Source organism: Rhyacophila brunnea, unplaced genomic scaffold (genome assembly GCF_057557595.1).
Source record: "Rhyacophila brunnea isolate RB1 unplaced genomic scaffold, BYU_Rbru_1.0 scaffold_3, whole genome shotgun sequence".
Lineage (NCBI taxonomy): Eukaryota > Metazoa > Arthropoda > Insecta > Trichoptera > Rhyacophilidae > Rhyacophila > Rhyacophila brunnea.
In genome coordinates, this window is record NW_028232965.1 from 18,444,010 (window position 1) to 18,469,642 (window position 25,633).

At 32.4% G+C, this 25,633-nt stretch overlaps 1 protein-coding gene across 1 annotated transcript in view; it reads right to left on the reverse strand.

Moving 5' to 3' along the window:
* Positions 1-613: 613 nt before the first annotated feature.
* The window catches only part of Clic (chloride intracellular channel protein 5), a 62,591-nt gene continuing 37,571 nt past the window's right edge, over positions 614-25,633 (reverse strand). Inside the window, exons 2-6 of the mRNA XM_085952229.1 lie at positions 5,786-5,887; positions 5,236-5,400; positions 4,494-4,736; positions 3,297-3,407; positions 614-2,042 (exon numbers count right to left, since the gene is read on the reverse strand). Coding sequence (XP_085808355.1) covers positions 1,956-2,042; positions 3,297-3,407; positions 4,494-4,736; positions 5,236-5,400; positions 5,786-5,887 — 708 coding nt within the window. The 3' untranslated portion in view covers positions 614-1,955. The remainder of the gene's footprint in view (positions 2,043-3,296; positions 3,408-4,493; positions 4,737-5,235; positions 5,401-5,785; positions 5,888-25,633) is intronic.

The following is a 25,633-nucleotide window of genomic DNA, read 5'->3' on the forward strand; positions in this document are numbered from 1 at the left end:
AGAGGTCCATATGTACTTTGAAGCGGCGAAAATGGTAATCTACCTTAGAATATATGTCGGCTGTGTTTGTAGATAACAATGTACTATATAATAATATATATTTTTAACATGTTCAATCCTCATAATAGGTTGTATTAACAGATTTTTTATTTTATATTATTGATAAATTACTTATTCTTTTACTGGCCTACAGTGAGGTTATATCTTTGCGGTACTCCTGCACGACAAAACTCCAAGATATGACGATCAAGGAAATCTGTTCAGGTGTAACCTTATGTCTGTAGTCAGCATCACATTATGTTTCCGGTCGGCAGAATCGTGTACTAATTAAAACTTTAAAAGTACTCTGAATCAATATTTTTGATTAAGTTGAACGTTGTTTTGGCATGGTTGTCATTTACATCTCATTTTTATATGTATTAGGTAGTTGACGATAATGCAGTGCAGTAAGTCTAATAACGATTGGTTGATTGCCTTCGGAATAGTGATTGGTGGATGGTTTGGTGGGGGGAAATGGTTATCTCAATAACGTACCTATCTAGGTACATCGAGGACTATCAAAAGTCAAAAAAAGTCTAGATACATTCTGGATAATGTAAAAAAAACTACAAAATATTTATTGAAAGTGTTTTTAATAAAATTAAATAATACCTACAAGCTAAATCGTACAACTTTTATCTGACTTGAAACTTATAATTGCTCATCAATGATCGAACTGTTTTCAACTAAAATGAATATTTATATTTTAATCATGTAGGAAATGGAATCATTTGGCATAAGACGCTTAGTTATAATAGATAAAGCGATAAAATGTTTCACACAATTAGTACAATATTTGACTGTGAATGTGTAAAGAAACTGGGATATTTTTATAACTACAATTTCATATTGATTTTATTAATAAAATGTATAAAATTAAACATAGCAGTCCTTTATTTAGTTTTTAGAATGATACTTACAAATATTCTCATTATTTCTTTGTGTAATAGTTTCAATCATACCAAAATAAGGCACAGTATATTTATCATATTGTAATAATATAATTTTACTCAAAATATGTTTTAATTGCGACATTACACCTTTCAATGTGATTTCACATTAAATTGCCAGAAATTCAACTGCTACATTTTGATGGAATGACAGACTTATTGAATAAAAAAGTATTTATATTATATAGAACTCAGTTGAAATATGAGAAACTATTGTGGCAAATTATAAAAATAAATGTTGACTAATAAATTAAATCTGCCTATATATTATTTTATATTTATTTTAATGGAAAAATATGTCAAAATAAATGCAAAATATTGTTACACCAAACAGTACAATATAATGACTTAGCATTTTTGAATCTTTTTTCATTCAATATTATATATTATATACCTACATTAAAATTGCATTTGCAGTTAATAGGTATAAAAATATGAAAAATTTATGTATGTTTTATATCATATTAATAAATGGACGTATAAAGCATTGATCTATGATCATTACATTTATTTTAAGAGCACAGTTTTTAAACACTATTTTAACAAAATTGTTTGAAGAATATTTTTATAACCAAAATGTATTTCAGTAAAAAAATAGACCATTATGTATAAGGAAAATTTTTATAAAAAATATTAACTAAATACAGTTCTTTAATTATCGACAAAAAGACATCTGAATGAATAAAGAACACTTATGATGAAGTAAAAAAGAACATGACTTTAACAACATAAAGATTGATCAAAAGTAAAGATATCAACGAACATAAACCTTCCAACAAAAATGGACCAAGTTACACAAAAAAAAAAAAACAATTATATCAAATTAAATAATACGAGCATGTATGTATATTAATTAATTAGTGTAATCATTTACAGTTCTTTCTTAATAGCAAAACTTTAAGTAATCATCAGATGGAAAATTAAAACAACCGATAAGACGAATATTCCGAGAACAATTCATTCAAACTAGTCGTCAGTTTGTCCAATATTGATTGGAATTGAGGTTGTGAATGTGGGTGTCTCCAATTCTTCATGCTTCTTCATTTTCAGCATCTGTAACATAATGGAATTAGAAATTATACATAATATCGTAAAAATAGTTATTTTCCTAATAAATCTCATCCACGTAATGGTGTATAATATGATGTTTATCTCTTTATTCATCACTCTTGAAATGAACAAATTGCTGGTAAAAATCTATTATTAGCACACAATAATGCTGTTGAACTCATAAGTACCCAGGTGGAGAGAATATAGTAAAAATCAATATAGTGTAAGTCACCAACCCAAAAAACATCATTTGGAGATATCACAATTTGAAAGTTTGGAGATGAAGGAAAAATCAGATTTTTAAGGTTTTATTTGCATTACATAATTTTCTCATCTCTTTTTAATAATTTCTTTAGGTTACTTTCACTTTTTGATGCTAATTAATAGATCTGGAAAGTTTTGAAGGAGGCAAGACGACTAAAATGTGGTTTGGTGACTTTTGCTTGTTAATAATCTGGACCAAAGTGATCCACGCAAAAGTAACTATTCCTGTTTCGTTATTGTTGCCTGTTTCAGCAAGTATTAGAAGTTTTCAAAATGATAAATTCGTAAGTCACCATACATAATTTAGTAACTTTTGCTTCTATATTTATAACGAAGGATTTATTTTTTATAGTGTCAATGTCTATCCGGCTATAATGACTTATGCTTGTTAAGATGTCATCGAAAGTCATTAAGTGAAAAAGAAATAATTCGGATTTAAGCAACATTTTAATAATGTACCGTGGTGACTTTTGCATCTTAAAATAACATAATATTACACTTTGGGTGACAGAGGTACTCCACCCAAAACTGTCCTTTTGAAGGTTGGTGACTTTTGCCTGAACAGTGACGAATTGTATACAGTTTTCTAAAGAAAACTAAATATAATATATATATTTTCAACAACTTTTAATTAAAAGGTAAATTTCTAGTTTGCTCTTCTTGGGCAGAGCACATAGGCCTCCACACAGTAGCTGTAGAGACTTTTCATGAGGAATGGTCGTTAGCCATTTATTTTGTTCAACCATTGAACCCATTAAATACGTGTTGATTATGCACACATAATTCGAACCCACAACCCAAGGGTTCGCTTCAAAGGCGATTATTCTGCTATTGCTCAAGTGGGTGAATTTTTATTAAACCCTCGTTTCAATATAAAATGTGCATATTACACGTAGACAAAAGAAATTATGTGAAGTGTTAAAGAATAATTTGAATTTCAACTCTGCCTTTATAAAGTTAATGTTTCTTTTGAAAATCTGCAGCCGTAGTTACCTGTTGCAGTTTGTAGTGGTTGATAATATCTTGATCAGCAGGACAAGACTGGGTAAATGCATCCAGTTGGTACATATGGTGCATGTAACGCCACAATGCAGTGAGTGTTGACTGAAATTTAAAAAAAAACCTAATTAGTTCAATTCAAGTTAATTTTTCTATGCTCATTAATTAATACCACAATCCATTCCAATGTTAGCTCTAAACGGAACACTTTCATATTGAAAAGTCTTCAATATCAAATTTAAAACAATACCATTTAGCACAAATACTCAGTTTCACTTGAAATTCAGAATTGATGGAAATGATTAAGCTAAGTCACTACATACTTGCATAGTGAAAATGTTGAAAAAAGTGGTGAAAATACAAAGACCTTGGTAAACAATATTTGTAGTGTGTGTTACTGACAAGGTATTTTTTAAAATTTAGTTGAATAAATACAATATAAAAAATCTTCAATTTGTTTTATTTTTAATTGTTTTTATTTATACTTTTGACATATTAGATTGCCAATAACAAAAGTAACAGAAATACAGTAGGCGCTCGGTAATCCGGCGTTCACCAATCCGGCACGTCCAATATTCTGGCATTTTGCAACTCAGCTCTCCTGCTCTGTAATCCGGCAGGTTTCACATTAAACTGCCGGATTACAGAGCGGAGAGCTTATGTTTACATAAACTAAAAAGATTTTTACTGTGCAAATCTCTGATAGAATTATTTCCTATAGAAATCCAATAATCCGGCATAGGTGAAAAAATATGGGTGCCGGATTACCGAGCACTTACTGTACTCAGTTAAAAATATTAGGACATTAAACACAATATAATATCATGTTTATTTTCAAACATAACAATGGCACGCGATATCACATCCATCAAACGTGTGTGATCATCTTTGATCATATGTATTCATTCCTGTTCAAACTACTAATAATCTTTTCATTTATTTATGAAGTCATCTGTGCCAAAATCAGATATTAATTGATTTCAGACAAGTTTAAATGAGCATCACAACAAATTACACTCTTATATGTTTGGGCATATTTACATGTCCAGCGCGCAGTGTATGGGTTAACCAAATAATATGTTGAAATATATTTCGTATTATAACGTATATAGGTTTTTTTGTATAAACTGAGACCACATCCTATTATTGACTGAAGAATAGGTTTGCCTTTCAATATGCAGAAGGAGTTACCGGTATTTCGAAATCCACAAAGTATTTGGCGGCGACTCGGATGTGCTGGAGGCGAGGCATGAGCTCGCAGTCAAAGCAGCACATGGTGTCTCCTGTGAGGAAGCGCGTCGCTCTCTTGGCCAGCAGGTTGTCTATCCTGGTCAGATGCGACAGCAAATTTGCTGACTTTTGTTCGTCTTTCCTCACTAATACCAACTTCAGTTTTGAGTAAAGGTTCTCGATTAGTGTGGCGACTTCTTTATCCTGAAAATATAAAATTACAAATATAGCAATCATCTTACTTTGTGACTGATATTCTTTCAATTGTGCGTTCTCTCCGATATATCTCTAGAGCATAGAGTCAAAATCCATATAACATTTTGATGAAGTATGTGTACAATGAAAATTAAAGTTATTGCTTTTTTTGGAGTTTTGATGTTGCTGTTTGCTGCAGTTAAGACAAGAAAATAATTTGATTGCCAGCTCAATAAGATTATCGATTGATTTGACTACATAAACATTTTCTATTTTAAAGGGGTTAATGGGCTACATGGATTGTAATTTTTTGCATAAGAATTCCGCCTTTTTATTTGAATCGATTGTTAAATTTTAATAGATAAATAAATAATAAATTGCTCCCATTACTTTGACTTTTACTGCACATGCAATGATTTGTATTTGTATTATTGGGGTTCAGTTTTAGAGACCAATTGAAGATTTTGTCTAAAACTTGATTCGAGCTGGATAAAAATATATAGGGTACCTGAACGAAAAGATTGTGACCTCCCGGAACTGATTTCATGATATGTCTCTCGATCTTCTCATTTTCAAGAACAGCGAGACCATTATCAATGAGAATAGGAGGGTGCGTCGCTTCAAAGTTTGTACGAAAGTCTGGCGGTGGCTTCTGCATATCCACTGTTGTAACCTATAAAAAGCAAAGACCAAATCAATTAAAGATAAATTGATATGACAGCTCAACTTAAATTATATTCTGTATTTTAATTTAGATGCAAAATTATAAGAGTTTTATTGAATAATATTGAAAATTAAATGCATGAAATATTAAAAATTGAATTAACTTATGACATATTCCATATTATCTTTATATTCTAAATCTAAAATTTTCTTATTATTTAGGTAGGTTAATCGATTATTCACCAATTTCAAAATACATTGGAAACATAGTTTTGGGATTATAAATGTGGTTTGGCACAAAAGTCATATTCATTGTTACATCCTAAACATTCAGGTATCATCATATTGAATGCATAATTGAATGATTTGAATGCAAGTAAACATTTGAATCTCACCTTTAGACTAATCGTTTTGAGTTCAGCTAGCAGGTAAAGGTCCATAAAATATTCTTGACAAAAAAGACATGCTCCTTTTCGTCTTCCATCTATCGTAGAGGCCTGAAATACAAAAAAAATAAAATTATATAAGTAATACATTTATTTATAGCCATAGTTTGTGCAGAATTAGTCATTACAGATGTTGAAGAAAAACCCTCTTCTATGTACCTATATGGAGGTTCACATATTATGAAAGTGAAGGTGCAAGTAAGTTCACATTATAGATTCACACTAATTGTACCCTGAGATTTATTGTCTAGACTCTAGGCCCTAGGGCAATGATACTCAACCTTTTTATTCTTCGGGCCAAATACATATATTTGTAAAGTAACGCGGGCCGCATCACTACTGGTGTGATGAAAATATCATGAACCTTTTTTACAAAACATTTTTGAGATTTTAAAAATTATGCGTGTTTTTTTTAATTAATCGTGTGCAATAGCAACACTCTTATACCAGATATGATGTGGACCATAATGACAATCCTCTTCGAGTGTCACTATCTGTGCGCCAAAGACGAAACGAATCTCAAGATATACGAAATTTAAAACCAGCATTTAAATAAGTACTGAACCAAGGCAACATGTCTCGTTGATTTACAATGAATGCATTCAATACTGCCACAATGAAAAAATCGTGAATTGTGTGTTGCCAATTCAACTGTACTAAAAACGTTCTGGAATCGCTATATAGAATAATTGTAACACTAAAAGTTTGTGGATACTTTATTATAGTACCTAGCAGAGGCGTACGGTGAGGTTTGTTTGTGGGCATGCTGTTGGAAAAAACTATATTACTCTATAACTTATTACATACCATCGCACTCTCGAACTTTGTGGGTCCTGCTTGTTCAATAAAATTATAGTTAAGTAGTTACATCATTTGGGAGATAAATCAAAAAGTTTTTTACACAAAATTATACAACGTTTGGCAACCAAAAATTGTATTTTTAGGCATGCTCTGTATCCACAGTATCTATGGACCACACGCCACTGGTAGTTCGATCTTTTTGGACGTTATATATTTTTAGATGTTTAGAATGTTAATTATAATTAGGACGCTATGAAACTCTCACTGCCATAAAGGTAGCACACGTGCTATGAACAACTTGTGTGCCATTCATTCTCAGAGAATACAGCAGCGTTTAAGTTTTGAGAAACGATGACTAACAAATTCTTTGGTATAACAATAATTGAATCAGTGCGACTTGGCAGATGTTATCATCATAGCATAGGCCATAGACACTTCAAATGCTGCAACACTTTGCACGTCATGCCAAAATCTAATAGAACCTTTGTCTTAACTAACCCTTCTCTCCCTGTAATGGACCTTTATTCATCTACATTCTACACCCCGCAGAGTTGATTTGTTAAAGGGTATAAGGGATGGCACTGGAGAGGGGTAAAGGCACAACCTTATGCTTATGTGAAAGGATCAATAGTAAGAGATCTACATTTCAGTAGGTACATGTAATTTAGATATTACATTTAACACTCTCAGCTCTTGCAAATCAGGGTGTTCAATTTATGTGAAATATTTAAATATACATAGACCCAATGTTGCAATATTGATATAAAAGTGATATCATGAATGATAAGACAAACCGCATTACAAATTTCTCTGATAAAATCAACAGGAAAAAATTCACAAGTCAAGAATTTTATTAGGTATATTTTCGTTTAGTGACAAAAATGATAAGACAACAATTTTAAAATGCATACACACCTTTTTGCATCACCAATTATTATACTATTATAAATGCAATAACTACATCACATATTTATTAGCTGTGTGAAGTGCCTATATCAAATATATCAGTTGATAAACAGTGTTTTTTTCTTCAGTAAGTAAAATATTCTATTATCAACCTACACAAACATGAAACGTCAATATGACGATGATTCTAATGATTTCGACGAACAGCTTTAAAATATTCATCCAGTTTTACTCAATTAATGTCACTAATAATGGAACCGAAGATACTCAAATTTGCCGGTTTGGGCAGAATTATTGTAAAGCAATTACATACCATAGAACTGTTATTATAGAAATAAAATAAAAATTGGCAATGCTAATAAGATCAAACACATTAAGAGATATTGGTGCCTGTGGTTTTGTTTCTGCATAGTATCGTGTTCCCTATCACCATAGAAGAAGTAAAATTTTCATAAGATACATTACGAACATATGCTTAGAAAAGTATATAATAATTAATATACATTGATGAGCAGCAGATCATTACAGTTGTTAATAAATCTGGACATCTGAATCGCTGAAGTCACCATTAGCTTGGTGTAAAATATGCTGAAACATTATTTAAACATAAACATTAGATGTGCTCCTATTTCATTCAAATTACATCGGTTGATATAGGCATTTCCAGCATTAGGCCCCAGCGTGTTATGGTAGGTATGCATAGTATGTTATAATCTTATAATGATTAAAATTCAGCCCATTTTTTTTTTTTGCATTAGCAAAATATGCACTTAGAGGACTCCTTATAATGAAACTAAAGAATAAAAGGGCGTCCTCAACATAAATTATTTAAATGTTGTTTAGTTAGTTGTCGACTTTTCTGTTGCCAACTACTTACAACTTAGTGGAAATAAATGACAACAACTTCAATCTATTGATTTTTTTCGAGATATAATGAGTAAGTCCCAAATCGATTTTATGTACCTATCTAGTTGTCAACTACAGTCAATTTATGTGACAACCCTGCTTTTTATCTACCATATTATGTAATGTTGTCATGTACCCCATTCATATTATTATTATATTATGATGTATGTATATTTACGATAAAAATAATATATTCATTCACATAAATCGCGGGTTCCCAACCCATGGATTGCGATGTGTTTTCTATGGTGGTCGCAAACAAAAAAATATTGACCGATGTAAAATTCAATATTAAAATTATTTTTTGATCGATGTCTCAAGTAAAGTTCGATCCGTTTCGAGGTAGCATCTGATTACGTCGGGCTATAATAATTTAATTCATGAGTACTTACGGATAAATCTAAACCAGTAGTTTTATCCTGCTATCCACTGATCAACACGCGCTGGGATGGATTGAAAATATCTACTTTCTGTGGATATATTTATGTTGTCGTCTACATCCTGCCGCCGTACATAAATGAATACTCCTGACAAAAATATAACATGTTCAAACATCGGGCTACAACCAGGCCCGTTGCGAGTTGTCCAATGCAATACATACTAATCGCAACGCGAGTAATTAAATTACATAAATATGTTATTCAACACAATATTTCAACTCGTTCATTACAGAACATTCACTGAATTACACCGTGGGAATACTATTATCACATCACATCACACATAATCGTATTATATTATAGGTATACCTACGCATAGGAACGATAATACGTAATATAGTTTGTGTTGGACTGGTATCTAAAAAGAGAAGTAAATACTTATATTAGTAGTGAGTAGGGATTCCAATCCCGGGATCCCGAATCCCGGGATCCCGGGATCCCGAGCTATTTTCGATACCTATGAATCCCGGGATTGATAAACATAATCCCGGGATTTCGGGATTGATTTTTTTTATCAATTTTTATGGAGAATAAAATAAAAGCGAAAATATAACAGAAAAAATACTTGTAATAAAAAATAACTACATTATAAATAAACTGAGTTTGAATGAAGTTTGATTTATACCCATGTGTAGGTTGCCGATTCCTTTTATTTTTTCACGTGAATTATTAAAAATGGAAAGATTGGAAAAAACAATGCTTTGCACTTTTAACAAAGTATATCATGCGTTTTACGGCAGTTTCATATTTGTCTTGACTACTTAGATTTATGAAGCGGAAAGGCCATAAATACGCCATGATTATTTGCATTAATATTTTAAATCTCGCTAATCCATTCATTAAGTCTTTACTATCAGAAACAGCAATCTCCTATTAAATTCACATTATTATTTAAATTACAATATTATTTACTCCGTTAAACTTGTGTATTTCCATGATTGAACGTATACAATATTAACAATAAATGTCTTAAATTGTATAAGTGAATTATACTAGATTTATTTTTGATCGATTTTATCAATGATATTTGTAAATATAAAAGCTTTATATTAACAATGGAAAAAATGCCAATCCCGGGACCAGTCCCGGGATCCCGGGATTGTCAAATTGTAATCCCGAAATCCCGAGATCAGAATTTTGGCTCGGGATTGGATTCCCTAGTAGTGAGTGATGAGTGACATGTTAATTTTTCAAAAGTCAAAGATAAACTTTACATACATATAGCTATTAGCAACTGGAAAAAATCTTTTTGACAAAATACGATGGATGGCGGATCTCGAACCAGCATCCATTGGATTCACGCCGATGTGCTTTACTGAATGAATAATGTATAATTACAACGAAATGATGTAAGTACAAATTGTGTTCATTTTGTCAATCGGCATTGTGATTTAAAACAAGGTGCCAACCTTGATTCCTATCCGACGTTAGGATATCTCCAAATTTGTAGTTTTAACGTAGGTACTTGCACTTTAATAAACAATTTTTTGTTATTCACAAATAATTCACAAGATTTGAGAATATAACATTTTTTATTGCTAGTGAGTGGTTTTTAAACGATGTTAGATAGAAAATGTTACGTTCTCAATAGTTTAATAAATTTTACAATTATTAAAGTTCGTTGAACAGTTTTAGTTTATAATTATGTACTTACTTATTTTTATCATGGAAATGCAGTTTGATAAGTTATCATAAAGACGTAGAGGAAATCTTCAATAATTTATATGTATTATATTTAATGTAGGTACTTAAAAACATCAATTTATTTAAAAAATAAAAATGTGTGTAATCTGAAAAGCTTTTTGTTTCAATTTAATTGCAACCAAGCTCCGGTATCATGATACAATTTAAAAAATAAATTGTACACACCCGAAACAGGTGTGAACATAGATAATCAAAATATCCTAAAATTGACAAAAAAACTTTGTTTCAAACCATTATAAAGAAGTTCTACCACGTAAACTCTAGTTAAAGCAAAAACGTATAATATTTTATATGCTTCATATTCCGTCACTAGATGTTCCCTTGAATGTCCATCTCGTCATATATGAGAATAAAATTGTTTCTTTGTTCGTTACATAAGAATTGACAATGATTCGAGGTCTGAAAGACATAATGCAATTGAATAAAAATTGCAGATGACAGACATTTATTGCAAAGAGCTTCTATAGAGTTCTACTCAACTGTGCTCGACTGTTGTCACTATCCTAAGAAGAGTCCAAGTGAAGTTAATATAATGAAGGGACCAAATAAATTTTATTAACCGGTTTGAACTATACAACTGACTGCCCTTAACAAAAAACCACAATACGAAGAAATAATATTCGCAAATAAATACGTACAAGTTTGAATAATAAACAATGCTAATTGAGTAGTGGCACTCAAGTGTTTCAAAGAGATTCACAAAACGAGCATAATGGATGTCGAGATGTGCGAATGACTAACTATTAACATTTTTTATTGTGTTGTTGTTTCAGTGAGCGACATGGCTACGCCTCGTCGATTTATTGACCAATTAATTAAATTAAATAAAGCCATTCACTTTCAACAGTTTCATCTAAGTAAGTAATATATTGGCTGTTTTAAAATTACTTGGCTAAAATGAAAAAGCCTAGTCGACGTCTACGCGGAACACTCGTAGAGTCAAATAAAACACGCGTAGCTCGTCAGTGACTACGTTACCTTTACACCATAAAAAATCCGTGGTAGTAGATGATAAATATGGATTGAAGATAAATGTACGAGTTACAATGAAAATATTCTATTGGGTTATTTTCATCATTACGTAATATGAAGTTTATAGTATAATATTGTATGGTACTGTTGCGAGTAAAGGGCATGCTAATGTCGGCACATCCACAAAAGCGGACTGGGTGTGTCATTTTGTCATGTGATTTTATCTGTGAGAACTATAATATCTGTTATTCTTTGGCTGGTCTGGTTTAGAGATACAGTTTTATAAATCCGTCTGTGTATTAATTAAAAGTACCTACTGGCAAAAAGAATGTATTATTATTATATTACACGAAGGTACCTATTTAAAAAAAATGCTAGAAATTAGGCTAGTATTTAGCCTGTAATCTACACCTCAAAGCAACAAGACATAGTCTACTAAGTGATAAAGTCAGATACATACTCACTGAAGGCCGACTATTTGTCAGGCAGTGATTTAGAATTCCTACTTACGATGGTAGTGATAGCTAATGATAATTTTGGAATGCAATGTGGTAACCTGATGAACATTTTCGATTGCATATTTCGTTCAAATCGATTAATGTTCATAATTTATTTCAATATGAAACATTCATTATTTTCTATAAACAGTTTATCATATTGCACTAGAATTATGAGTACACTACGATCTAAAATCACAGTTTCGTACCACGGCCTGACTATAGTAGGTCCTGATACTCACTTTGTAATAATTCAAACTGCTGATCATACGGATAAATAATGTTGTGAATTTAAAACGCAGATGAAACCTAATATATATTGTAACAAAAATTAAGTTTTGAAAAGCCATCTTTGAAATACTGTGCATGATCTTCACTTTTTGCCAGCCAGGCCAGGGCAGCTACAGGTCAATATGTTACCGATTGACATATTTAATCCACAAGTATTCTAAGTGGGTACTAAAATTAATTATGTATAATTATTTGTATGAAGAGTGACGTGAAAGACTCTAGCTTTCGCCGCATAAGTCAGAATAATATTTCGCGTGATATACCTTACACGAAATGCGTGTTTATAATAAATAGCAGATAGAGATAGATCATCATGACATCACTCAATCTGAGAGACAACAGTATGCCACATTTAATTATTGCGCTGGCATCCAGATAGTAGAGTTTTACACAACGAATGATAAGATAATTAATGATAATAGCCGTTTAAAAACACTGTGATTAAAATAAATATTATATTATAAGTGTTCGAAAAAGTCAATGGTTTGATAGTGTTTATAATTACTATTTTTATGGCAAACTATGTCAGATGGTGAGATGAGAGATCTGTCGACCTTCAAGAGTTTGAAGCAGCCGCTTTCTCCGGTTCAAAACACTTCGTAAAGGTTGTCCTCGTTGGTTGGCAACCGCTACTGTCTTCTTACCGACGCAAAGTAATGCAATATTTAATATGAATTAAATTTGAATAATTTATTGATTTAAAGTACGACTTAATATTAAAGTATATATCAAAAATTGACAGGTAACAACACTACAACGAAGTTAAAACATAATTATTAATAACAGGAAATTTTAAGAAGTTTAGAGAGATCTTTTCTTTTTAGAAATAATAAAGATGTACTTACTTAAGTTATTACATTTTTTTGGTACAGACAGGTCGAATAAGTATGAGTACGCGTTTACTTTTAGATATTAATTAGTTTTAAGCAACATACAATATTAATACTATCGACCGATGGTATTTGATGGAAATTGAATTAAAATTCTAATGGATTTAAATTTTGTACTATTCCATTCGAGTCATTTTTTTGCGATCCGGGTTTCACCTTTAGGTTCTCTATATATATACATAAAATAGTTGAAAGGTTATCCCAATATTGGTAGGTAAGTAATTAGATTAAATAATAATACCCGTGATTAAAGAAAATAAGTTAGTGGCTTATGCTAGAAATACATTACGATCACGCCAAACGAGCAGCCGTGAGGTCACGGTGTAATCACGCCACGGGCAAAAAATGTGTTTTACCTGGTATAAAATATTATCATACAGATAGAATATAAATACAACCATCCCGTAGTACATTTTGAGCCGAAAGCGAAGAGTGTCAGTTATCAAAATCTGTCAAAATGTATTACACCACACCACTAACCTCAGGGTGCTAGGGGAGCTACATATGACAGGTAACTGACACAATGTTTTGTAGATCGTCAATTTTTATTATTGAATGTACCGACTGTTATAGAACGTGAACTCATGTGACGTGATGGTAATGTTTCTAGCATTAGCAAGCACTAATCTATCTACTAAAAGGCGTCAATAAATTAATATCACGTAGTAATCGATTGATAGTGAAATTAATTCAGGAAGTAAATTCTATACACAGTCTGTAAATATTTTTTTTTCAACAGGAAGATAAGATTAGTAATATTATATTGAAGTGCATTATTGCTAGAATACACACACACATAAGTTTCTTGAAAGATATAATATCTCTGTAATTACCCAGCGAAAGTGTGATAAATGATGAAAAAGCATATTGTCACTTTTCATTTACACATTTTCTTCTTGTTTGATTTTGCGGTAAGTTTCTCGATAGATTATTTGCCTTTCAACACTGTTTACAAACGTAACCGCAGATATTCAGAAATAATATAACTCACTCTTAAGGCTCAGTTGAGGCACGGTCTAAAAAGATCGTGGCTAGACGATGCGCGGATTGCGGGTCGCGGGTGCAAATGACGCATGCCAAACGAAATATTATTTGTCATATAAATCCAACATGCATCCATTTAATGTTCTATCAGTAACAATAATAATATATTCATTGGCATGTTTTCTTTTTAAAGTAAATGGGTAACGTTTTTAGTCATCTTTACACGATTAAAGAATTAATACGCCCGTCGTCATCACGAAACAAATTGACTTGTGCCCGCTCGACGTTCTCTCTCAGAATGCCAGCGAGTAGTGAGCGAGTTCAAAATTTCGTCGCGCCTATAGTTGAAAATTATTTGCCGTTTCACCGATGTATCGCCTTAAATAAAATCTAGCGTAATATATACATATATACTTAATTGTTGACTTTATTTGAAACTCGTGAAAGTAGAATTGAACAGAAAAAACTCAAATTCATCACAATTCACAATATAATAGGTACATACTACAAAATAGGTACTATATTCTACAAAATAAATATACCTACACCATAAATAAAATATAATCATACATTCCAGTAGGTAAATACATATTATTGAAAAGCATTCTTTTCCATATAAGTACTAACAAACCGCCTTTCGGGTTCGGACGAATTAGGGGGGGAGAAACTGGAGTGTAGAATTTAATATGGGAAAGGGGCGATATTCGTACCAGGACGAACACTAACGAAGTGTTATGGAACTGATTTATTGATAGAGATACAGTACAATATTGGTTTAATAAGACATCGCGCTCCGTTCTCCTAACCGGCCAAATACTCAAGAAGATAATATTTTAAGTTTGATGGTAACACCAACATAAAATACCGTTTAAATATCTATGATAATATAATATATATTTGATGGCCCAAACATTGTCACCTAATCTTTACCCCGGCGGCTTTATAAAACTCGTAATTAAAATCCCTTGGAAAATCGTCAATCTATCTTTCTATTTCAGTTTAAGTCCTCGCCCTGTGTATGCACTGGTGTACACTAGGTGGGAAGAATTTGGTAAATTGAAACAAGTATGCGAGGTGACGAATGGAGTCAATAGATTAAGTAAATATTTAAATTGTTTAATTATGTTTTCAAATAATATGGTATGTACATAGCACGTAAGTTTTAAATAAAGAAATATCTTATTAATAATTATGTATACTCGTATGTGAGGAAGATGTAAAATTGATATACTATAAAGGAGATGAATGCCGGAGAGAATGAGAACTACGATAAATAAATATAAGCATTCATTAAAATATAATAATATGTATAGCAAAATTACCGCAGAGAGTTACTATTAAACTCAGTAGTTTTGTTTTGTATAATTAAATTCAGTAGCTTCATTTTATAATTTAAAATAATACACGTACTGCACTGCCTTACCCTATAAATCACTGTATACTGCATATGCGTGAATCGGGACTATTTTGATAGTGTGTGTGCACCGCTCACACCGATTCGAAACGAGACGGACAAAATTATATCGGCGGGAGATAAATTATCTATTTCTTTCTATCAAAATGCATATAATTTGTAAATTGTTATAACTTCTTTAATATTTAATTTTCTGCGTAGCTTTCTTCCGTAATTTTGTTTTAAATAATTTTACCTAGTTGTTTATAGATTAGAATAATGATTTTATAATAAATTAAATGTTAAGTAATAACTCGCGACGCACTGCTAATCTGTTGGTGCCTCTGAGGAGCGGGAGGGAAAGTCCCTCTCCCGAAATAAGAGTTGTACGTCAGTTCGCGTCCGTTCCTCTAACAGGATAGTATAAAACCCACGCTCCTTTATGGCGTGCCAGTTAATAACTAAATAAGTAAAAATTATCAATTGGATATTAAAAAAATAAGTTCCTAAATAAATAATCCTTTTTATATAAAGTTAAAAATTAGATGTATAAACCCTGAAATGTTTTAAATGATAAAAACCGTGTTATAACAAAATAAATAAATAAACAGATTTTAATATTTTCTTTAAGACTTTAATTCACATTGTATACATTTCCAAAAAAAACTATAAACATTTAATAACCACCCTATGGTACGTGCACTATCAAGTGAGCTAGCCAGATTTGTGTCGTGCTATTGAGGGTGTGTTAATGGGAAATGAATATAAAGTTGCATTGCCACATCGGTCTATGGATAATTAGTTTTATGGTCAAACACAACAATCTAGATATTATCAGTCGTTATACAGGCGATATTACTAGTGCCCATCTAATATTAAGTACTTTAGAGTCAAGATGCTTTATTATTGTTTTCTGCCATGTATTATAAATAGTATGTAGTATTTACCTAATTATAATGATATTGGTTGCCGAGTCGATTACACAGGTATATTACAATAATTCAAACGTACACTTTGCTAGATATTATAATAGATGAGAAATAATATTGCTATTTTTGAAAGCCAGATGCATATCTGTATGCAAACCACTTGCGTTACGAGAATCTCGGCATACTATTTTAATAATAAATGCGCCACGGAGGTACTAATTCAGTGATGTGCTGATCAACTCACATACGAGTTGATGCACCGAGCTAGTCATACATATTCATACCACATTCGTATAATATTAAAATAATTTCATTCATACTTTAAATAATCAATAATTCCGTTTTATTGAATCAGCAGTGTTTTGGGTAACTGAAAATACGAACGATATAATTTGATGACTATTCGATAATAATTTTAATAAGTGTCTACATATTTAGATTAATTTCTTTCAAATCAAACTCATTGTATCAATCGGTACGAGTCAATACGCTAATACAGTGGTTGGCAAATCGCGGCTCGCGAGACGCGTGTGGCTCTTTGGCCCCTTGAATGCGGCTCTGGTTCATGTTATGATCAGTTGAAAAAACTAGCATGAGTGCTGTTCTTCCCCTTTTCGGTTCTACATATTCACGCGAACAATCTTTTTCAAGCATGAACCTTATCAAGAGTAACTTGAGAAGTCGTCTTATTGATGAGAATCTGGAATCATGCCTAAAATTAAAAACAACAATATACAAGCCTACCTGACTTATCCAAACTTTCCAAGGAGGATCAAGTCACGTCAAGTCAGTCATTGTTATGATTTTATGGATACTTTACTTACAATTTAATTTTTATCAATAAATAAAATCATTATTAAGTATGATATCAAGTTTCATTCCGTGTTAATATTTATTAAGTTTATAAGCAGTATAGGTACCGACCTATATAGTTTAAGTTTAAGAAATTTGGCTCTCAAAAAAATCTCAATATTGTACTGTTGATATTTGGCTCTGTTGACTAATGAGTTTGCCGACCACTGCGCTAATAGAACGTAGAAAAGCTTAATACTTTGACAATAAAGAATATGATTTACCTGAATTCATAAGCAGTTTTGGAAGTATATATTGTTTACTATAATTATTAAAACGTTACCGAAGTTACTTCACATGTTAGACAAAACGTACGCACTTGCTATGGAGGAAATGGAGTCGAACGCACCTATTTTTGATGCACTTGAACAAAACGGATGTTTCGCCCCATCGGACAGGAATTTACATTATACAATCATTGGCAGACATGACGTATACCTGTTATTTAAATCTGCATGTGAAAAAAGAAAACAAAGCTTGCGTTTATCATAGTATCATAGATGAAATACTAAAAAACAGGACATTAATCAAAATAAAAAATATTTTAAAAGCAAACGAAGTCTGTGTTTATCAGTATATCACAATATGAAATACAAATTAAAATAATGCACTATAAGTTTACAGTTTTATTTTTGCTTAGATAGGACCTGCAAGATGGGTAACCAGGGGGTAACTGTCAAACCGAGCTATGATACTACACGCTCACTTTTTGACATTTTATAATCAGTATAGTCTGGTAAATCATCATGAAAAGTCAGTCACGCTTGAACAACGCTACCAAATTTACTTTGAAAATCGGACGTCGATTCGCGCAACTTATAGACGTTGTTTTACCGCAAAACTGCATTCAGCGGTGAGGCTCATTTTTTGGGCAACGGGTTTGTTAATAATCAAAATTGTCGCATATGGAGTGAGACTAATCCAGAATTGACAGACCTCATTACATCCACAAAAATGCACCGTTGGGTGTGGTTTACTCGCTAGTGGCATCATCGGACCTTATTTCTATAAATAAATCACGATGTAATTAAGTAGCTATCATCTTAAAATATAGCAAGGGTCCCTCCCATAACAATAAAAAACAAATCGAAACCTTAAGAAACCCGGTCCAAGAGTATGTAATGTGGATTAAAAAACAGATTTTAAATATCTTATGACTAGCATTCTTGTACGTTATTATTTATTACTATTAAATCGGAATCAATATAATATTATGTACTGTATTTACTTCCATTAGAACGACGCGATGAAAAATATCACGGGCGCCCCCCAACAATGCGACGCCCGAGCCAGACCGGTCGATTTTATAGCCATCAATGAGAGAGTCTACGTCTACGCAAATAATCCCACAAATTTATCGTACTATTTATTTTAGGACCAGTTTGTAAAGTAAGTGAACGGCGATGTGTGCATATATGATAGATCAATCGAATTTTTCGGAAACTGAGGTGACTTTAAAGTTCTGGGTTTATCTAAATACCAATGTATACAAGAGCTGTATAGATCGTTCTTAATTTGAATATAATAATTATGTTATTAGGCTAGCTTGTTTACACGGTCTTATTTAATTTGCCAAGTAAACATTTACCATTCTTTTATTATACATTAGTTGATCCATAAAATCCTCACTCAGGCAAATTATGTTTAAATATGAAATTACGAAAAATCTTTGACCCCGTCTGCGAGGATAGCATATGGCGAAATAGCTACAAACATGAGTTATATAAATTCTCTTTGACGCCCCTGACATCATCAGATCTATCAGCCACGTGACAAGTATGGATGATTAAGTAACGAAGAAGTACTTACGATTGGTAGATACCCAGCAGGAAAACAAATACCGTAAAACAATAACTTTGGAGGCTAGAAATTCAGAAAAAAATTGAGTCGTAGCGGGAGAAAAGAATGGAGAAAACCGAATGACTCAACCAAAGTCCACCTGAGTAGTAGCGCCACGAAAGAAATACAATTGGACAAATAAATATACATACATACTGGCTTTCAAAGATGTCATTTAAAAAAACGTTGTATTGCTTTTCCGGATATTAAGAAAAATCACACTCTCCGCACGCACTATCATTAATGCGTAATGTAATGAAACGAGAATTCCGTTTCACAAGTGCTAATAATATTTTGTTTGCATTGAAGCTGACATGTTAATTTTTCAGTTGCTATTCGCTCAATAAAGTCTACTTTACGAAAATATTGAGTCAAAGTTGTATTGTTGTAAAAATCAGCCACCGATTATTTTAAATTTTCCCATGAGATGACAACACACAATCATTATTATAATAAATACAAAGAGAAAGGCAGATAATAAAAACATTTGGGTATTTGGGGGGAAATTCGAATGGAAAATCCAGTTGACGACATTAATATGTATTAACAAACCGCCTTTTCGCTCCGGAGGGATAAAGCGTGGAATTGCGGGAGATGTGGAATGGTATTGGTGAGGGGGGGGGGTCAGAATGGATCTAATTATGGTAGAAATTACAAAGATGGTATACAATATTGTGTTTGCAAAACACGTATGTGGGAAGAAGTATTAGTTAAAATGACCTGTACAGAGAGTAGTATTGAGTGAAGAACGCGTCTTGGATTCACGCCAGTAAGGCAGATAGATACTCAATACTAAAACACTTTCAAACGAGGGAGAATAAACTCTCTGAATACGGGGTAAGCATAAACCAAAATGCGTGGCGAATCGGTTTTACGTCATAAAAAGAGGGTGTTAGTATGTACACCGTAGTTGGGCAGCGTGATAGGCCAACAGAAAAGTTTAAAGGTGAATGAATATTAATTGAAGTACCTACCTACTCTTCATAATAATATGTCAATATTCATAAGAACCACTGAATTATATTTATGACGCATATTTTTTAATGGTGTGGTAGAGTAATAAGTGAACCAAGTAGTGAGCAGCTGGTTTTCAAGACGAAAGTGAAATTGAGGTACACACCACAGTAAGTTGTGCAGTTGTATGGGTAAAGTACCTATTCGGTTAGTTGCAAGAGTCAACGAACAGCGAACGAGTTTAAAATTCACCATTTCACTGGATGTTGAAAAGTTAGTTGCGACAACTATGGTATAAGAGTGTTTTTGATATAAGAATTTACATTGAAATATAAGGTTTTATTGAGGTTTAACTGATTGGATTATGAAATCGTGCGGTAACATTGACAGCGTAACGATACAATAAATACTGAACAATATTGTGTCTAAAGGTATGTACAATTTATACAATTCATTATTGCGGAATCGTACTACTTAAAGCTATCCTGGCGAAACCATCGTCGAAAAGTGGGTCCATGTGTAGGATCCCAGACGTCAGCTTTTACCCGGAAAAGTCCTCTTCTTTGAGGTCAATGTCCGTGTCGAATATTTTTTTTTTTGATTTTTATCGAATAATGCGTAATGTGTCCTCTTTAAACAGCTGTGAACATTTTATGTTCCTATTTAAAATCGATTGACAAATTTTTTTTTCATTCATTTATTTGAAAGAATTGTGTTTAATTGCAATATTTCATCGATACTAATTCTTGTACTTATGATAAAATTATTACATTTCGAGGTAAATTACGGTAGCATAATGCATCACAGAAACACTCAGAAGTTGAGAAAATTATGTGTATGTATTGCGAAATCACCGGGTCGAACCCGGAGGCCCCGTATGGCATTGGACTATGGGGCTGCTGCTGAAATATGTCCTCTTTTTATCATCGTCAACTATGGAAACGCTGCCCATGTGTATTGAATAATTATATTTCGATATATTCAAAATATTGAAACAGTTTTTCCTTTCGGGAATGAGAACTGGTTTTAACCATTTATCCTCGCACAATAAGGAAGGATAGTGTCAAGTCGGATTCTAAAACAAAAACTCTGGGCTTAGGACGGATTGAGGCAGATGCTGGATGTCGAACCCCAGAAAGGGTTATATGCCAAGAAGAACGAGAACGTATTTTTTCGTATTAATTATATCGTAATTAATGAAATCGTATAATAATATGGTACTTTTGTATAGTGAAATTAAATACAAAACGTTACTGATAAGTACGCAGAATTCTATATCGAATGTGACTGCATATTTAATGTTTGCAATTGCATTATTTGTTTTGTAGTATGGAATAACCGTAAGGGTAGCTGTCTAGTCGTAGATTGGATCGATCAAGTAGGCAGACGGATGCAACTCCGTTTTTGGGGAAAATGAGTTTTTTTAAGAATCGTCATGCTAAAGGCTTTATTTATTAGAGGCAGAGAGATGAAAGTCCTAGTTGCTATAATAAAAAAGATATGCGTAATATCATAAAGATGCAAATGCCATAATGCCATACCTACCTTAGAAGCAGAAGGATGCAAATCCAATAATCCACTAAGACAAAATTCTCTCAAACCGTCTGCAATATGTACTAGACGAGAACCAGCCAGGAGAACAAGCTTTAGAGGAGGATACAGCACTATGGACCATATCCAAGTCATCAGAGAAATCATAGCGGTAACAGAAATACAAGCTGCCGCTATCCATGGGTTTTATAACTATAAGAAAGCGTTCGATTCCATAAAGAAATTTTCTATACTCGATGCACTCAGAAATCAATGAATCCCCGGGCGCTATATAAATATTTTCAATAATATATACAGTAGCGCAACCACATCTCCATAAACCATCGCGCATTTCCTATCTGCAAAGGAGTCCGACAAGGTGATACAATCTCACCTAAACTATTTACAGCTACCATTGACGACTTATTCAGGCAACTTAACTGGAATGACAAGGGTCCCCATAAATGGAGAATACGCGAGTCACCTGCGCTTTGCCGATGACAATACATAGTGGTTTGCAAGACTGAGAATACCTTCAAAGCAGAATGCAGGAACTCGCTGAAGTAAGCAACAAAGTAGGCTTGAAAATAAATGTATCAAAGAAGAAAGTCATGTCCAACTGTTTTGCGGGCCAAAAAGATATCCTCATCAATGGCATTCAGCTCGAATAGGTGAAAAACTACATCTATCTGGCACAACAAGTGTCTATAGATGGATGTATATTTGATGAAATTGTTCGCAGAGTAAAGCTAGGCTGGAGTGCTTTTGGCCATCTGAATAATTTCTTAAAAAATGACCTCCCACTGTGCCTAAAGCGCAGTGTTCAACCAGTATGTGCTTCCCGTAATCACATGCGTGTGAAACATTGACCCTAAGTTAAAGAGAGATCCAGAAACTTAAAGAAGCACAACGTTATTGGAGAGGTGCATGCTGGGCATAACGCGAAAGGAAAAAAGGAAAACAGAGGAATGAGTGAATAAGGAAGCAGACAAGGGTTTGCGGTGAATAGAGTTCATTAAAAGCCTCAAATGGAGATGGGCTGGACACATAGCTCGAAGAAGAGACAATCGTTGGACAAATTTAGTCATCCAGTGGTATCCAAGAGGTACAAAACGTCCGCAAGGTAGACCTAGAGGCCGCTGGATCGATGAAATGATAAAGTTCTGCGGAAGTACTTGGCAACGCAACGCACAGGAACGAGAGAAGTGGAATCAGCTTGGAGATTAGCGAGGCCTTCATCCAGCAGTGAATAGATTCAGGCTGATGATGATGATAATGATGTAATAATAAGATTTAAAAAAAATGTGTTTTGCTTTGTTATATTTATACCTATAATTTTTTTAAACTTATAAATTGTTTTATTTTGGCTAGGTAAATAAGATACAAATCCACATTAACAAAATATCTTTAGAGGCAGAAGAATATAAATCCACACTACGTTTTTTATTTAATTTTTTTTAGATATAAAATTGTATTATATTTATTCCTTTCTTACATATTCCAGAAGTACTTTAATTGAATTAGAATACAAAAAATAATGATCATTCTATGTATATTTTCTTGGAAGTTATTCCTATTATTGGAGTATTCGTTTAAAATAAAAATTGTTTTTTGGCTCTCCTGAGCAATTGGGTATTTGGCACTTGCATCCGTCTGCCTCTGAGGTACAGATATTATCTACACACCGATAATACTTATTATAATCATATTAAACTGGGGAGGAGTCAATTCTTGCTGGTAACATGCAAGTGCCATGGACTATTTGGACTGTAGTAGATTAAGTATGTATTTAAAAATAATTGTTAATAATTATAATTCTGTACGTGCGAATATAACCAAAATGGGCTCAAAACTAATTTGCCAGATAGGTACTTCTTAAGAGAGGTCACGTAATGTCTCGTCACTCCAAAGTGACTCACAAGCCGTCTTGGGCAGGCATCTGGTACACAGGCGATGGCGAAAACGTGTATCGATTGACCTTCTCCAGTGCAAAGAACGTACTCGTATTTTAGTGTAGTTTTTTTCTCATAAATAATACTTTACCACTTTATTTATAATAATATATACACATATTATCTATGAGTGAGCGCATGATCTTCTCGCGATTTGGTTACCTGTAACAAAGGAGAAAAGCAACTTATTAATAAGATAGAAATATTATAACAATAATTTAATTTGAATACATATTACATAGGTACCCACTTAAGTTGCTTTAATAAAAATAATGTAGGTACAAAATATATTATATATCTTCTTAAAACAGAGATTTTGAATGATATCCTGACTCGAAAGATAAAGTTAAAAATGTTTCAAGACTTAAAAAAATATTATATTATAGTAATATTATATACCTATAGTCTGGGATATACCTGTGCGTAAGAATGCCACAAGGATAGAATACTGTCAATTGATCACGGGAAAATAAAATTCGTCATCTAGTAATACTTGCGAACATATTCAATGCCTGCACCAAAAAAAGGGGTAGTCACATGTAAAGTAATGTAATAGAACAGTGGAATTCAAAGTTTGCGCCGTTGAGCCCTATGGTGACAAATAATTATTATTGTAATTCCATGATGCTTCGATAGCTGTTTTATTCGGGCGATAACAACATGTAAACCTAAACTATACTTTGCGTATCGTTATGGTGACCATTCAGCCTGTATTTTAAATATACGTCTGTTTCATCGAAATTTTAAAAACTCACATCTTTTGTTTTGAAATCCGAATTACCTGACATTTTTACCACGTTTTTATTAGCTCGTATTTTTGTTTGTCCGGTACAGTTTTTTCTTGTTTGTCCAAGATTTGTATTGGACGATTGAAGATTTTTTACTAACTTCCCGACTAGCTAGACATTTGAAACTTTTAGAATATATCAGAACACGACGACAATGCATTATTTTAATACTTTTCGCCATTTTTAAGCAGAATTGAATAATTCATTTTTAGTTAATTCTGTTTTGTATGGAAAGTTATTATTATCGAGTGCTAAGTGGGTCCTAGCAACTAAATTATTAATATATGCGTGCGTTATTATGGAAATCAATATGAAATGTCAAAATGACATTTTCAATATTCTATAATATTTATTCAGTATTTCTATTAAGTACAATAAAAAGTTTTTATTAATACATAGAATTGTCAAGTTTATATGATTCAACAGAAAAATTAAAAATGTGGTAAGTATATAAAAAAGTTCTTTTTATCTTGTAATTATTGTTTTACAGCTCGGAAAGGTCTCGAATCTGGCTCTGGAAATGTTCAATTGGGTGCTCAGAACTAGGGAATCCAATCCCGAGCCAAAATTCTGATCCCGGGATTTCGTGATTACAATTTGACAATCCCGGGATTGGCATTTTTTTCCATTGTTAATATAAATTTTTTATATTAACAAATAACATGGATAAAATCGGTCAAAAATATATCTAGTATAATTTATACTATTTAAGACATTTATTGTGAATATTGTATACGTTCAATCTTGGAAATACACAAGTTTAATGGAGTAAATAATATTGTAATATAAATAATAATGTGAATTTAATATGAGATTGCTGTTTCTGATAGTAAAGACATAATGAATTGATTAGCGAGATATCAAATAGTAAAGCAAATAATCATGGCGTACTTATGGCCTTTCCGCATCATAAATCTAATTAGTCAGCCAAATATGAAACTGCCGTAAAACGTATGATATCATGGTAGAATTACTTTGTTAAAAGTGCGAAGCATTGTTTTTTCCCAATCTTTCTCATTTTTGATGAATGAAACATGTGAAAAAATAAAATGAATCGGCAACCTACACATGGGTATAAATCAAACTTCATTCAAACTCAGTTTATTTCTAATGTAGTTATTTAGTATTAAACGTATTTTTTCTATTTTATTTTATTTTCCATAAAAAAT